Source organism: Symphalangus syndactylus, chromosome 16 (assembly GCF_028878055.3).
Source record: "Symphalangus syndactylus isolate Jambi chromosome 16, NHGRI_mSymSyn1-v2.1_pri, whole genome shotgun sequence".
Lineage (NCBI taxonomy): Eukaryota > Metazoa > Chordata > Mammalia > Primates > Hylobatidae > Symphalangus > Symphalangus syndactylus.
In genome coordinates, this window is record NC_072438.2 from 91,231,038 (window position 1) to 91,247,889 (window position 16,852).

General features: G+C 36.9%; 1 protein-coding gene across 7 annotated transcripts in view; it reads left to right on the forward strand.

Annotated features, from left to right (window-relative positions):
* CTNND2 (catenin delta 2) overlaps nt 1-16,852 on the forward strand; it is a 936,154-nt gene that overhangs the window by 489,034 nt on the left and 430,268 nt on the right. For all 7 annotated transcript variants that reach the window (XM_055245590.2, XM_055245587.2, XM_055245588.2 and 4 more), the window contains 2 exons: nt 2,208-2,242; nt 2,624-2,740. In XM_055245590.2, the coding sequence (XP_055101565.1) occupies nt 2,208-2,242; nt 2,624-2,740 (152 nt within the window). The remainder of the gene's footprint in view (nt 1-2,207; nt 2,243-2,623; nt 2,741-16,852) is intronic.

Sequence of the window (16,852 nt, forward strand, 5' to 3'; positions counted from 1 at the left end):
TGTGTTCCCTACAGAGACTCCAGGGGAGTTTCCTTCCCTACCTCTTTCAGGTTCTGATGACTTCAGGCATTCCTTGACGTGTGCCTGCATCACTCCAGTCTCTGCCTCCATTTTCACATGGCCTGCCCTTCTCCATTTTGTTTCTCTTCTATCTCTTATAAGCACATGTGTCATTGGATTTAGGGCCCACCTGGATGATCCAGGATGACCTCATCTGAAGATTATTAACTTAATTACACCTGCAGAAACACTTTTCCCAAATATGTTACCATTCACAGGTCTTACGGTTTTGATGAGGACATATCTTTTGAGAGAGGAGGGCCCTCCGTTCAACCCACTATCAATATGGAAGTGTTTTCTATCTGTGTATAAATCCATGGCATGTAAACACTTCAAATATTATACCACCTTGAGAATTTGTCCAGCCTTAAAATATAGAAGAAGGAAGTTGTGGGGAGCCCTAAATTAATAATGGATGATTAATGAAAATAGTATCTAGTGGTTTTCAAAGTTAGAAGCACTCAAGGATCATCATGGAAGCTTGTTATGCAATGCAAGCTCCCAGCCTAATCTGTAGACTTTTTCATCTTGTAGGTCTCTAGTAGGGACCCAAAATACATATACTTAAGAAGTGCTACAGGTGATTCTGACACAAGTAAGCATTCGGCATTACTCAGAACCCATATGCCTGAGTTCTAGTCTAGCATCTGCAAATGACCAATGGGATTGATCTTTAAACACTAGTATTTTGTTATTCACATTCTTGAGAAGTAACGATCCATAGACTTCTTAGAGGATTAACATACCCAGGATAACTATGGTTCTGATTTTTGGATTGGTGATTCTTGAATAATAAGATGGGACTATTTTATATTAAATTCCACTTACTAAGTGAACCTGTTAATTTTTAAAAGGTTTTTATAATTTTTAAAATCATTTTAAAAATGATTTTAGGATTACATTTCTATTTTAAGAGCTAAACTTTGTAGTTATATGTTACTATTATATAATGTCACATCTTTTTGTGCAAGAAAGGGTTGCATTGGACTGAATTTGAAATATTATCATTTCGTGTATGAATATTGTCTACAGCTCTCATTATTATAAAACCATTGTCCAGTTTCCTAATATGGATTGACTCAGGGGCAAGATACCCTGTAACAGTCACATGTCTCTTACTGGACTACTCTTGTTTTCATTTACAACAGTCACGGCCTTTCTGAACATTGATTTATACCCAGAATTCCCTTTTACTCCGTAAATGTATTCAGAACCCACCTCTAAGGTACAGACTAAAGGTCTGCAATCCACCTGCTGTTATGAAACTAATGAACTATTCATAGAAGCTGCTTGAACAGAGTAAAATATCATGAAATAAGTGTACAAAATCATTCTCAAAATGATGTCTTTCAGGAATTAGCATGTAGATTTCTCACCAATTATTTACATATAAAAAAGGGGCATGTCAGAAGTGTTTGCATACACAATGGAAGAATTGCTCATATTTAGAAACTATATATTTTGCTTTTAATAAATCGCTCAAAATAAATCTGTTACCTATACAGAGCCACTCTATACAGAGCCACTCTATACAGAGCCACTCTATACAGTATCTTTGGCATATGTATATGGACAACCCTTTCCGTCTGGGTCATTTTTTAAGATGTATTATTGAGACTTTTGGAAATGCATATTTAGTTGGTGGTAAAGTGTTATAATTTTTAAATTACTTAAACTCTTAATAATCAACTAAAGGGAAATTTTAATATGATATGGCTAAATGGAGGCAAAGATGTATTTCATCTCTCTAATAAAAAAGGGATAGTTATTTCCTTATTAGGCTACCTTACAAAGTCTACATGATCCTATTCTAAAATAACTAAAATTGAGTAAAACTGCCTGTATATAGAAGCTATTGTAAAGAATGAGTCTAACAGGTCGGGCTTTGTAAAAAATGAGCTCTTCTGAAAATTACTAAACAATGTCCATTTAAAACATGCTAATACTTGTGAATCAAAAGGGATATACAGCAAATGGATTAAAATTAAAGTTGTATCAAAGTGGAATCCCTTTTCACAGTAAGAAATGAAAGGAAATGCCACAGAGCCACTGTTACTACCCTAATGTGCCTTCGTGTCTTAGATTTTAGGGTTTTATTTTTCTTTTCTAATCAATGCATTATATCTCTGTATTCTCTTTTTTTACAGTTCAGCAGAAGAGCAGTTTCAGTGGCAGTCACAAGGTAATGTCTATCTTATTGATGAACACTTACACTTCTGCACATATCTCTACTGATGACTTTTCTTATGAACTTTAGAATGAGACTTAGAAATGTAATAGGAAAACATCCCGATAGTAAAATTAGATGAAGTTGTTGTGATAGCTCACAATTTATTGAGAGTTAAATCTTTCAATTCTGTAGTAACTATGCTCCTCAAGGGTACATGAAATTGCTGACCTTGGCTTTAATGTTGGTTGACCAAAAATTAAAATGGAATAGCTAATGAAAACTTCATAGAGTAATATATTTGACTAGGATATTTTCCGTGATTAAATGATAACCCACATATTTAAGAATAATATACCATGTATTTGTTCATCACTTTAAAATATTTTATTTCAGATGGTCAAAAAGATATCGAAGATGAGCTTACAACAGGTCTCGAGCTGGTGGACTCCTGTATTAGGTCACTACAGGAATCAGGAATACTTGACCCACAGGATTATTCTACAGGTGAAAGTAAGTCACATGGCAGTTATGCTTGAAGATAGTTGAAATATAGGAGTATTATGTCATTATTTCTAATATCATTACTGTTATGAGCCATATCAAATGAGGATTTCAGGATATTTTTATACTTGTTTTATCCATTTCACTCCGTCCCGTCTATTCCCTTCCCACATTATCCCACCTCAATTCACATTAGAGTATAAACTCTTTTAAGTCAGTAGTTGGCATCTAGTTTTCACATTAATTACTGACATACTGGTGATTCTCGCTGTTCTCTGATATCCTTTTCAATATCTAGACTACTGCATTTTGTGAACTCATCATATACTTTGTAGTCAACAGAATGTCTGCCTTAAAATTAACTATCAGTGCTGGCCGGGTGTGGTGGCTGATGCCCGTAATCCCAGCGCTTTGGGAGACTGAGGTGGGCAGATCACGAGGTCAAGAGTTTGAGACCAGCCTGGCCAATATGGTGACACCCTGTCTCTACTAAAACTACAAAAAAACTAGCCAGACATGGTGGCACGTGCCCGTAGTCCCAGCTATTCCAGAGGCTGAGGCAGGAGAATCACTTGAACCCAGGAGGCAGAGGTTGCAGTGAGCCGAGATTGTGCCACTGCACTCCATCCTGGGCAACAGAAGGAGACCTTGTCTAAAAAAAAAAAGAAAAAAAATTACCTATCATATCAATGCTTTACTCATACAGATCACTGTTGGTAGAAATCATAAAAAGCAGCAATTATATGACAAAATAGGAAAAAAATTGGTGTACTCTTAGTATTATCTATTTAGTACTATGCTAAGGTACTATGCAATAAATTCTTACATTTCTGTATTTAACCATCTTGCATTGCTATATTAATTCCATAGAACATTTAAAGATCACTTTCTCTCCACTTAATGACATATTTTTCAACCAGAATGGTTGTGGCTTAGGAGTTGAAATGAACCTCCTTTAAATAAATCATAAAATTCTTTTTACTTATTTTAATAAAATTCCACAAAAGGCTAAAAATTTCATCATTAAAATAGGCATTATCCTGGTAATACATCAAAAACCAGTGAAGCATTTTATTCCTTAATTTAAAAAATAAAATTTCCTCCAATACCCACTAAACTTTGTCGTGCAAAAGGAAGATATAAGGATAAGATAGCAAACTGATCTTGAAAACCATTTATTTCACAGATTAGCTCATTTTTTCTATAATCTTTGTAATACCATTACTCTTAGGATAACATTGTTGTGTATACACAGATTTATTTATACCCGTATGCATCCTCTCAATACAATTCGTAAAGAAAGATTGGTTGGTATTATCCTTGTTCTCTGTATTTTGTATTGAAAAATGTATAATTATTACCTCTTTTACTCATAGCCATTAAATATATTTCTCTTGTAGGGACAGCTCTAGTTAGAACACATTTAATTAATATTTGAAACACATGCACTCATCTTATTAGCGATTAAGAAAAGCAGCAACAGAATAGTTTGCCTTGTTGGGGAAGGGGGAGATGATAGTAGAAATCTCATTTTTTTATATAATAATATATTTGATTATGAGTTTAGGAGAAGGAGTAACATTTAATAAATGGAAAGTACAGAAAATAAAGTAATGAATCAGTTAAATAAAAAGTAAACAAATTAAAATAGAAGGGATAATATAGGTATATCAATCGAATGCTACATGTAAGCATTCTAAATTCTCCTCTGAAAAGAATAAAAGTTCAAATTTGCAGTAAACAAAGATAAAGTAGTTATGAGTTATTCATAACATTTAATGAAATAAGTGTTGAAATTAAAGGAATAGTCAAAGTAGTGCCTGCAAATATAATCAACGCAAAGAGTGGGATTGGAAGAATAATGTGAGATGAATTGGAATTTAATACAGAATCACTTAGCAGGGCCAAAGATGGGAGTTATATAGTGAGCTGTCTTAACTTATAAAGATGTGTTAAGCTCATACTCAAATCTAATGAACATGTGTGCACCAAGCAGCATAGCATGTGAATATTAAAACAAATGTTACTAAAAATAAAAGAAATTAATGAAAAATATTGTGAACATTTGAATGCACGTCTCATGAATCAGACAGAATGCTAGAAGGGAAAGCCACAAAATGTTGAAATAACAAATTAAGATAGCCATGTATTAAATAACTTTTAGAGGTTTTATTTATTGCATGAGAGTATATGTTTGTTACATATGTCCAAGGAAAATTTATAAAAATTGACCAGCTACTAGAAGATAAAGGCAATTGCATAAGTTAAGAAGTATGGAGGGCCATATTCTTGGATAAAAATCTACCAACACTAGGCTGGGCGCGGTGGCTCACACCTGTAATCCCAGCACATTGGGAGGCCGAGGCGGGCGGATCACGAGGTCAGGAGATCGAGACCATCCTGGCTAACACGGTGAAACCCCATCTCTACTAAAAATACAAAAAATTAGCCTGGCGTGGTGGCGGGTGCCTGTAGTCCCAGCTACTCAGGAGGCTGAGGCAGGAGAATGGCGCAAACCCGGGAGGCAGAGCTTGCAGTGAGCCGAGATCGTGCCACTGCACTCCAGCCTGGGCGACAGAGCGAGACTCCATCTCAAAAAAAAAAAAAAAAATCTACCAACACTAAAAGTAAATAATAAAATTGTAAGTAAAATGTACTAATATTAAAACTAAGAAACATACTTCTGGATATTTACTGAATCAAATGGAAATATTAAAGAAAATTGCATAGTATTTACCAAGCAAATAAAACAGGAACATTTTTTAGTAAAAACAGAAGTATAGGGGGAAAAAACACATTCAGAAGATATCTTAACTTCATTACTAAAAATAGAAAACAAAGAATGTTGTACTTATTTGGGGAAAATCTTAAAAGAGCTAAATAAATAGCAGGAAACTAGTAAGATGGACATGATAAAAGTAAGGCAGAGATAAAGTAATATAAAGTAAAATAGTCAAAGATAAATAAATGCCAGAAGAGATAAATAGAGGGGATAAATAGATGATTTTTTTTTTCCGTAAGTCAAATAATAGTACTGAGCTTTCTCAGTTGAGAAACTCTGTTACACACAAGGAAAATGGAAAGAAAATTTTTTAGCTTTCACTTTAGTTTGCCTGCGAAATGTATTCAAAAATTACCTACAAATGGTTTATAATAGGGAAGTTAAATGCTCCAATATGGTCTTTCCAAATATATTTGGTAACCAACAAATATTTATTTTTCAGAAAGATTAGTCACTTTATGTTTTCACGTACTGAATTATCTTATTGAAGACTCCTAGGATTTTAGTTGATTATTTCTTTTGAAAGCTCCTTCATCCTGCTTTGAAGAAAGGAAAAGAAATAAAACAAAAAAGAAACAGGTGATAAAAGTACCATTCAAAAGTTGTACGTGGAAGGATTCTGAACCACAGTCACATAAAGAATATTATTATTCTTAAGAACCATTTGCCTTTAACATCTTCAGAGTCACCTTGAAACTGAAGTAACTGAGTAAAATTTAGGAAAATAATTTTAACATATTGGATAGATAACTATCATTTTGGAGATCAATATTGCTAATTTTAAGTGTTCAGAGGATCATAAAATAAAAATCTAAATTGCTCAGTGTATATATATTAGTTAGCTTCCAGTTGAGATGTAGATTCTATTCAAAAGAGTTTAACTGAACAGAATTTAATTAAGGGACTATTTGTGAAGAGGTGGGCAAGATGAAGGGAACAAACAGTGCATGTTGCGGTATTCAGGCAGTGGAAAACAGACGCCCTTACCACCCTTAGACCCTAAGGGAAATCAAGGAACTAGCCCCAGCAGAGTCTGGCAGCAAGGGGGGAATCAATGTCGTAATCTCTTTTTCCTCCCGCCCCCGATCTCCTTCTCCTGCCTCCCATTGGCCAAACCCAACCAGAAGCCAAACTGCAAGACATCCTTGTCTGTGCGGAGGACTAGCAGAGAATGAGTGTACAGCACTATCAGCACAGCATCCTCCTCGATAGTGGAACAACCGTATACCATATTTACCTCTCCCATATAGAAACATAGCAAATAGATATGCAGTGGCACATTGACAGATTTCATCTAATTAGGAAAAGCCCATCAGATTCTGCCAGTCAGTGATTATTCAATCAATGGATTCATTAGCTATGAACCAGCTAATGCTAAATTGGACCTGGCACCCTGCCCTTGAGAACCAGTCTCTTAATCCTCACTCAAAAGGGACTAAAACAAGGCTAAATACTGTCTAAACTCAGTCTGGAAAAGTTCTAAAATGGAAAGCAGTCTCACCCCATGAGCGCATAGTTCTTAATTTGTTTTATTTAAAGCTTTTTGCTATTTGTCTTTCAAAGATCTGATTAAAATAAAATTTGAGTCACAGTACGCATCTTCTTGACCTCAAGACAAGCAGTAACTGCTCTGCTATGCTGATTTTATTGGGTCATACAGTTACCAGTGTTTTCCAACACTTTGTGTATTTTTAACAGTGCTATCTGAAACACTTGGTAAACCATGTGCACAACCTTTGCCACCCTGCCTCCTTTTTGTGACTACTGACTGTGTAATTTCAATTTTAACAAATATGTGTCACTGAGTCACTAGGAGAATTGCTTCAGAGACTGCTGTCGCTTCAGTGGAACAAAGCAAAACAACAAAAAATAATTTACCAACAGAAGCTTGGGGCCATTAGCTTTCTACATAATGAATAATGTGACTTGAACTGCCTACAACCAAGTACTTTCTTTAATCTATGCGTCCTTTTAGATACAAACTCAGAAATAAAGGTGATTATGTCTTAGCCAGTAATTCACAAAAATGTTGTCAGTCAAAATAAGAAATAGAAAGGATAACCTGGAAAAAAATAACTCGTATGTTTAACCACAGATTGTTAATTTGTTTAAATATTGTATTTTGCAATAGTAATTATTTTTTCTATAGCATATCAATGAATTGAAATTCTGTCATATTTTAGAAAATTCCATTATTCAGTAGGAAGAAAATCTTCAGAGCTAATATATTCTGAGTGTTATGGTTAAAAAGTACATATTATTCTAAGTTTTCAAATCTGAATATATTTTTAAAACTCAGGAATCAATCATATATGTTACCATTCAAAGCAGGTGGAATTAAAATAGAATAATCATATATAGTTTAAGGCAAATATATTATTCACTGTTCACTTACAGTCTTATTTTAATTATTGTGAATATACTTAATTTACAAAGATGTTTGAGAGATCAGGTTATTTAAAGGCTATAAAACCTAATTCCATATGTTCTCATGCAATAACAATAATAAAGGTGGGAGGCATCCTTGTGAAGTGAATGTTTTCATAATTCCTGGTAAGCATGACACCAAAAGATGCAGAAGAGGTCTTAGGAAAGTAAACTTTTCATGAAAATTATAGTAATCAAAATGATAAATCCATTAATCAAATTGGCTCAAAAAATAAAAGTCATGGTCAGGGAAAAAGGGCTGTTTGTTTTGCTTTCTATTATAGTGGAAACCAGGTCCTCCGATAGACCCAACAGGATAGAAAACCTTCCTCACCCCAGATGTGCCCAAGGACTGTCACCTGGCCTTGGAGACCCTACATCCTGAAAGTGTGTCTGAGTCAGTTGAGCTATCCTAATTGTTCATTCCCTGTGAAATCACTTTATTATATGCTCTTTGGCCCATTTTTGTTTATTTATTTATTTATTTATTTGTTTATTTATGAGGTGGACTTTTGCTTTTGTTGCCCATGCTGGAGTGCAGTGGCACAATCTCGGCTCACTGTAACCTCTGCCTCCTAGGTTCAAGCGATTCTCCTGCCTCAGCCTCCCAAGTAGCTGGGGTTACAGGTTCTTGCCACTGTGCCTGGCTAATTTTTGTATTTTTAGTAGAGATGGGGTTTCACCGTGTTGGTCAGGCTGTTGTTGAACTCCTGACCTCCAGTGATCTGCCCGCCTCGGCCTCCCAAAGTGCTGGGAGGTCCAAGTTTTTAAAATACAAACAAGACTGTTCTTTCCAGAGGTTTGTCATGGTGTCCAGTTCTAAAGTTGGCTGATGCTACCATTCCTTTGGAAATTCACTTACACTCACTTTCCCCCCTACCTTGGGTGTATGAAATTAATGGGAGGTTAGCAGTAGCAAAAATGGAAGGTGAGGGCAAAAGCTGAGGGAAAACACATAGGTGGCCCACAGGAAATAATAAAATCCTTCAGGAAGCTATAATTATCCTCCCTTCCAGAAAGTATTTCTATCTGTTTCTCAGCTGGTGTTTAATTTTTTTTTTTTTTTTAACGGAGCCCTGCTCTGTTGCCAGGCTGGAGTGCAATGGTGCAATCTCATCTCACAGCAACCTTTGTCTCCTGGGTTCAAATGATTCTCCTGCCTCAGCCTCCCGAGTAGCTGGAATTGCAAGCATAAGCTACTGCTTCCGGCCTAATTTCTTTTTCTTAGATTTCACTTAGATTTCCTTCTACCATGTAGATGTTTCAGAAGCATGTTATACCTTCTCTAACAAGGTTGCCAGCTCAGAGGCAAACGTAAGAATTTAAGGAATAGGCAAAGGCATCAAGTAAGAAGAGCTGTTTAACCATGCACTTAATATGAGAAAACAATGCAAATTTCTCATTAAAGACATCGTTCCCACTTGAGTTATCAGGATCTTCTGGGATCAAGCACAATGTGTGTAGAACCTGGTGGGAATTTCCTGGTCTTGAAATTGTCAAGGCATTGTAGATTCCCAGAACACAAACATGAAGATTAGATGAAAGCTGCTGAAAGTGAGGACAGTTTCAGAGCTGCCATAGGTATGAGAAAAAGCAAAGAAGCTGCCAGCCCCAGTGAGAAAGCCTTAGAATAAGCAGACTTTTCCCTGCGAGGTAGAGGAAGGAGAGGACTCTCCCGGTTAACACATTATGAAGATGTATTGAGGGATTCCCCCAAAAGTTAAAACATACGAATACTGGCCAGTCATAGTGGTTCATGCCTGCAATCCCAGCACTTTGGGAGGCCAAGGCAGGCAGATCGCTTGAGGTCAGTAGTTTGAGACCAGCCTGACCAACATGGTGAAACCCCATCTCTACAAAAAATTAGCCAGGCATGGTGGGGCACCCCTGTAATCCCAGCTACTTGGGAGGCTGAGGCAGGAGAATCGCTTGAACCTGGAAAGCCGTGGTTGCAGTGAGCCAAGATTGCCTCACTGAGCTCCAGCAATAGAGCCAGACTCTGTCTAAAAAAAAAGAATACTGATACTGATCAAACAATAAGGCACTTAAACAGTAACTGATGTAACCAACTCTTAATATACTGGGTTTTTATTATATCACTGTAGGCACAGGTGGATGTTCCAGTCACTTACTTTGTTAAATGTATGTATTAACCACTTACTAATGGCGGGAACAAAGGGTCTCTGTCCTTGTGGCGTTTACATTCTAGTCATAAAAGGCCAAAATCAACCTTTTCAATACTGGAGGGCCAGATAGATAATGGCTTTGCAGAAGGACAGAGCCAGGTCAGCAGTAGAGTAGAGCACCTTTTCTCAAAATATACTTGGGAATTCCGGGGTCTTCGTGGCCCCTGATGGGGACTTTCAAAGTCAAAAGGTTTTCATAATAATACTAAGAGATGCTTGCTTTCCCATTCCTTTTCTCACACAAATGTTGTTGAAGATTTCGAGACTACGTGGCATGTAACAACGTCATGTCCCTGACAGCTCTGGGAACGTGTGCTGCATATTCTTCTGTTGGAAACATTTTGAGTGACTAGCATCATATATACCCAGATAAAATAAAGCTCTTTGGAGTCCTCTATAATTTTGAAGGTTAAGAGACCAAGAGTTTTGAGAACCACTAGAATAAAGAATGATTGAAGGCCAGGAAATCCTCCATTGTGAGAAGACATTGAATGAGAGACCTGAAAGAAATGCACCAGCAAGCCATGCAGATCATGGCGGGGGGAAATGTGTGATGAGTGACAAATCAGAGACTGGTTCTTTAAACTCCTATGTTCCCATTCACAAATCGTAGTGTTTTCTGAGTTTCACTTTTAAATTTTATTTTCTTCAAAACCGATTTGTATTAATGTTTTGTTTATTTTTGCAAGTATTGATAGTGAGAAATACAAATATATCAGATCCTCTTTAAACTATTTATGAAGAAATATATAATGTTTTTATTTTCCTTGTGCTACATTAATTTCTTTTTTTTTTTTTTTTCTTTTTTTTTCTTTTTTTTTGTTTTTTTTGAGACGGAGTCTCGCTCTGTCGCCCAGGCTGGAGTGCAGTGGCGCGATCTCGGCTCACTGCAAGCTCCGCCTCCCGGGTTCACGCCATTCTCCTGCCTCAGCCTCTCCGAGTAGCTGGGACTACAGGCGCCCGCCACCACGCCCGGCTAATTTTTTGTATTTTTAGTAGAGACAGGGTTTCACCGTGGTCTCGATCTCCTGACCTCGTGATCCGCCCGCCTCGGCCTCCCAAAGTGCTGGGATTACAAGCGTGAGCCACCGCGCCCGGCCTGTGCTACATTAATTTCTAATGGCAAATAATCTAAAGACAAAACTTTGTAAGAGAACTGGAGTGAGTGAGGAAAAGTACACTTCTATGATTACAATATCATGTGCAATCTCACTCATGATAAAATTCTTTGGGTATACATTCCAAACTAAAGTTATACATTTGAGAGTCATTTTTATGACAAATGTCAGTTTGCTCATGTCTTCCATTTTACACCATTGTAAAGAATATTGAGTCACCTCGCAGCCATAAAAAAGAATGAGTTCATGTCCTTTGCAGGGACATGGATGAAACTGGAAACCATCATTCTCAGCAAACTAACACAGGAACAGAAAACCAAACACCACATGTTCTCACTCATAAGTGGGAATTGAACAATGAGAACACATGGACACAGGGAGGGGAACATCACACCCCGGGGCCTGTTGGAGGATGGGAGGGAAGGGGAGGGAGAACACCAGAACAAATACCTAATGCATGCAGGGCTTAAAACCTAGATGATGGGTTGATAGGTGCAGCAAACCACCATGACACATGTATACCTATGTAACAAACCTGCACATTCTGCACATGTATCCTAGAACTTAAAGTAAAATTTTAAAAAAAAAGAAAAGAAGTTGAGTGACTTTGAGTGACTTACTGTGTAGTGCAAACGCTTGACCAATCCAATATGTATCCATCCACAGTAGTCAAACTTGGAAAAGCATGCTACTTAAGCCTAGGACATTGGTTAAGTCTAAATCAGTTTAAAAACTAAATGGGTACTTCTATATTCCTGGGACCATTAACGTTTTAATTTTCACATAAAGCATTACACATTGAAAGCAACTGACGAGATGAAATAGATATTCTGGAGACAGAGGCTTAGAAATGAAATTTAAAAACACACCTGCCCATAGAACAACTACATCAACCCTGAATCTTTCTTGCATAACAAGCCCCTTGGGCTTTTTCTCTCAGTTGATTTTTGGAATGGCAGATGCTCTGAGCCACTATTTTTAGGGGACCTCCTCAGAGAAACTCCTCCAAATGAGCTTTATAAGTTACTAATGAAGATTAGGAGTAAACAACCACTTTATCACCAGTAGCTACCTCTTACTCTAAGTAAATTTGTAAATGGGCAAGTTCTTCCGGAACCCATAAAGGTGAAACTGCTGCTACAAATGAGATCATTAGTAGTGAAATTTAAACAGAATATTTTTTTTCTGCAGAGTTAAGTCTGATCAAAGTGCTTTAAACCTATTTAAATCAGTTCAGTAATTTTAGAAATAATCAACAATTTTTCTCATTGATTTTGTAATCTCCAATAACCCTTTTGTACATAAATTCTACCATCTGTTTCCTTTATTCTTGCTTAATATTTTCTGTGAAAATATTAGGAGGTGACATTTAAGCAGCAGTTTAAGTTTGAGAATGAGTTTTGAGGTTGATGGAAAAAAGAATTTCAGGCTGAGGAAACGGAGAACTGTCTCTAAGTGCCAAAAGATTTTAGCTTCTCATCTATTTGCTCTGACATTAATTTTGGTGTTTTTGTTGTTGTTGTATTATTGCATGCAGGCCATTGTAATGAACTGTGCCTTGTATGTCTTGTTTGTAAGATGAAAGCTTGCAGGTTGTTGAAAGAAAACCTAAATGATGTGTGGGACATTCCTGCAATAAGGTTTTCAAGACCAAAAAAATCCCACTGAAAGTTTTATTGTTATCAGACCATGTGGCTATGCAATTAGATAATCAGATAATAATAACTGATATTTATATAGCAGTTAAAATTTTTCCAAGCACTTGCACATCCATTATCTCCTTAAGTGTTCAAATTTGGAAAGATTACAATTTGTCGTGACAGAATCATGAAGTGTGTTTAAGAACACACATTCTGAAGACAATCTGCTATTTTTTTTAATGCCAGGTCCACCAGTAACTGCGAGGTCTCAGTTAATGGATCCCTCAGTTCCCTCGGCATTAGCGGGAATGGTTGTACCTTCCTCGCTTAGATGTCATTAAAATTCAATGGGTTAGTAGATGGAAACTGCTCAGAACAATCCTTGGAACTTCATAAGCACTCAAAAAAAGGTTAACTGGTCATTACTGTCACTGTCATCATCATCTTTGTCATCATCATCTTTCTCATCATCATCTATGGTCAAATAAGTATGAAGATGGGCTAGAGCCCAGGTCTGTGGATGTCCAGTCCTGGATTTTTTTCAACACGCGTTCAGATACTCCATTAGTGTGCTTGTGACTTACAGAATAACTCGGGATGCCACACTGTAGACCTCTGGCCTCTTCTGTATTATTACAAAGTATATTCTTTAATTGAAGGTCTACTGTATTCTGAGGCAGATGTTCAGCTAAAGAAGGCAAATATTAGCAATTCCAGATAAAGTCTCTCTAAAAGTATGCAAACAGAACGAGTACACATTATCATGGAAACTCTAAAATACTCAGTTAATCTGATCAGAAGAAGCTGGCCATATTGTGTCTGTGTTATATAGTGTCTGTATTGATATGACCTATAAGTGGGTCTGAATTTTTATGCAGAAAATTAACATTTCAACCTCTGCATCTTCTGAGATTGATTTTGTCCCACGAGTAGTGGACAGCGAGTTTCCTTTAGCCAGCACCTGGAATCTGTAAGCAGCAGTTCACTGGAGAAGCACCCAAATTTGAGGCCTGAAGATTTCTCCTGCAAACAAGTGGATTTCTGTTTACACAGGACTTTTTCAACCTTAAACTGCTGACATGTATATATGACTTAAAGAAACAGTGCTTTGATATTGAACAAAAACAACTTTTGGACTTGGAGACAGAAGATAAGGATCCAAGCCTCTTCATGTTACCATATTTGTGACACTGGCTGACAATTTAACCTCTCTCTGCCTCTGCCTGTACTTCTAGGACAAAAATGAAGATCATGCAGTTTTTTTCACAGGTTGCTGTGTAGTCTCTAACCAATTCATACATGTGAAAACATACTGAGACATTGGTGTTACACTCAAGATCCTTGCTTCATGTATCTTCTTAGGATTTAATGGAATCAACTTTGTAGTTCCCTTGGAATTTCTTCTCTCTATCCAGTTAAGACTAGTAGGTTTTGTTCAGAACAAAGAAAACTGTCTTAAGCCTTATCAATGTATCAGGAAATGGTTTCACCTTCCCTTCCTGGCTCACAGGGTGATTCATTTTGGGAAAACTCTTGGGCTCAGTTCTGAGGACTGTTCCATCATGGAGAAGGGCCAGATGGTCAAAGAAGTCACTGTGACCCCTCAGGTCAGCATCTTGAAGGCAAATGGGACCATGGCTTCTTCTCTCTGTGGCCAAGAAGGACATGATGATCCACTGTTGCTCACAGTTCAGATGTCTTCTGGAAATCATTGCATTAAAGACAATAGCCTGTCTCCCTGGGTGAAATGTTAGGGTCCACCTTCTTTCCCTTCCTCTACCATTTCTTTCCGTATCACCTGCATCCTTCAGGTCATAGACTCCATAGATTCAGGACCACAGCCTCATTTTACCTCTAGCCCAAGCAAGGCTCGATAAAAAGTCAAAAGTTCCGGAGGAAAAAAAATCATAATTTAAAGCCCAAAACTATAAATGCTTTTTAAATCCTCAGCAAATTTGTATTTTCTACCTCATTGCACAATAATATTAATAAAGCTAATTGAAAGTTACATTAAATTGTACTTTCATTATAAAGTAATTAAGAATTGTCCTACAATTTTAACCTGTTTCATGTATTCATATGTCTATGCTTTCTAAAATTGGAATGAATAAATGACACTGATTTAAAACCTAGTGAGCAATGGAAAAACATTCTAAAATGCGTACACAGTTTTGGCTATTGTCTTGACTGTTCTGTCCTTGCCACGTGATATGTCAGTGCTGTAATATTCTGATACATTGCTCGTTGTTGCCATTACTTTTGTCAGAGTACATCTAGGTTTCAGTGCTTGAGATGTATGAATAGAGTAATGAGATAGAAAATCCTGGTTAGTTTTCATTGAGTACTGATCAAATACACAACTGATTCTATAAAAGATGAACAGATTTCATTGTTCTATCATATATATTCTGGGAGCAAGTAAACCATATTTTTAATTGAAATTATTTTGAAAAGGGACTTTACATTGTCATTAGAAGATCCTGTGCAGACAGCATTTGCAGGTTTCTGGAGATAATTGTATGAGTCTATTCAGAATATACAAAGTTATTTAACTTGCTAACTACATACTCACAACAGTTCTTCAGAGCAATTCCTGCATTCTCTTTGAAAGGCAAATAATCAGGACATGCAACTATCTGTTTTAAGATAATGCTAAACTTCTTCCGTGAAATTAAATATTTTGTTTATGTGTTTATTTACTTCATTCTATTCATATTTCCAAAGGTCTGTGCACTGTCGTTGTATCTGCTTTAACCTTCTTTGCTCTTAGGATGCATTACTCTCTCAAGGGGGGAGGAGACTATGGCCAGTGCAAGCCATTATGCCCAGGTAGACCGTACAAAAAAGAAAGAGCCAAGAAAGCCTCAGCGGGCAGCCCTCCATTGTCAGGTAGAATGGTGACCACCCAGCTGAAAAGGCTTTTGCTTTTCCACCATAGCTTATTCCCACCATTAAGATGTGACCTTCGGAGGGACCAAGGGTAAAGCCCTTAGCCACAGTTGTCACTGTCTTCCCAGTGCCCACCTCCTTCCCCTGTGCTTTACGGTTAGTCTCCACTTCCCCCACCTCCAGAGGCTCTCCCATATTTGAGCCTGCCTGTCACTTGGACCTCAGACAGTGTTCTTTGACTCGGCTGGGCCTGGCAGCTTCCATAGCAGTGATGGGGACAATACGTTACTGGCACCCAGAATCAAACTCTAAATACATCTCCCCTCAGAGACTTCCTTATATTCAGTGATTAGTCCTATAATACCATTAGGACAGAATAAATGATTTTTTTCCAGGCTATTGAAAACGTTACCATCTGGTACATACTGTTTTCTCAGGACTGGGTTTCTTAAATTAAAAGTAAAGGGATTGCATTTGTACTTTTGTTATACCCTTCATGATGAAGTTGTGGCTGGATGAACACACTTTTATTTCCTTGCTTACCTTTTTTTTCCCAGAAACTGCATAGATTCCAAAATAACTGTAGTAGCTAATTGGCATATTATTCAATATAAAATGTTGATGAAAAATTATCTTCATGTTGTTTCAAATACTGATGAAAAAATATCTTGATGTTGTTTTAAAGTTCCATCAGAAAATCAGAGGGATTGGGAAGGCTTTAAGTACCAAAGATTTTATGAACCAATGTTATTTAAAAGAGGATGCATTATTTTTATGAAAGGTGATGCACATCATGTCTCATTCGAAATATAAAGTCATGTTCCATTCTTAAGAAGAAAAAATAAGGAACTTGAAATTTGCTCATACTTATCAGAAGTGATACTATTGTCTAAAACAGCCAAAGAGGGAGATCAAGAATGATTTAATGGTTATGCTATAGTCTATATGTGTATTATTACACTCCATCGAATATATGACTTTGTACTATGGTACAAAGAGACAGGAGAAAACTTGTATTGCCAAGTTTTTGCCACTAACACACTCTTCTTACCCCAGCCCCTCTCAAACACACACAATGG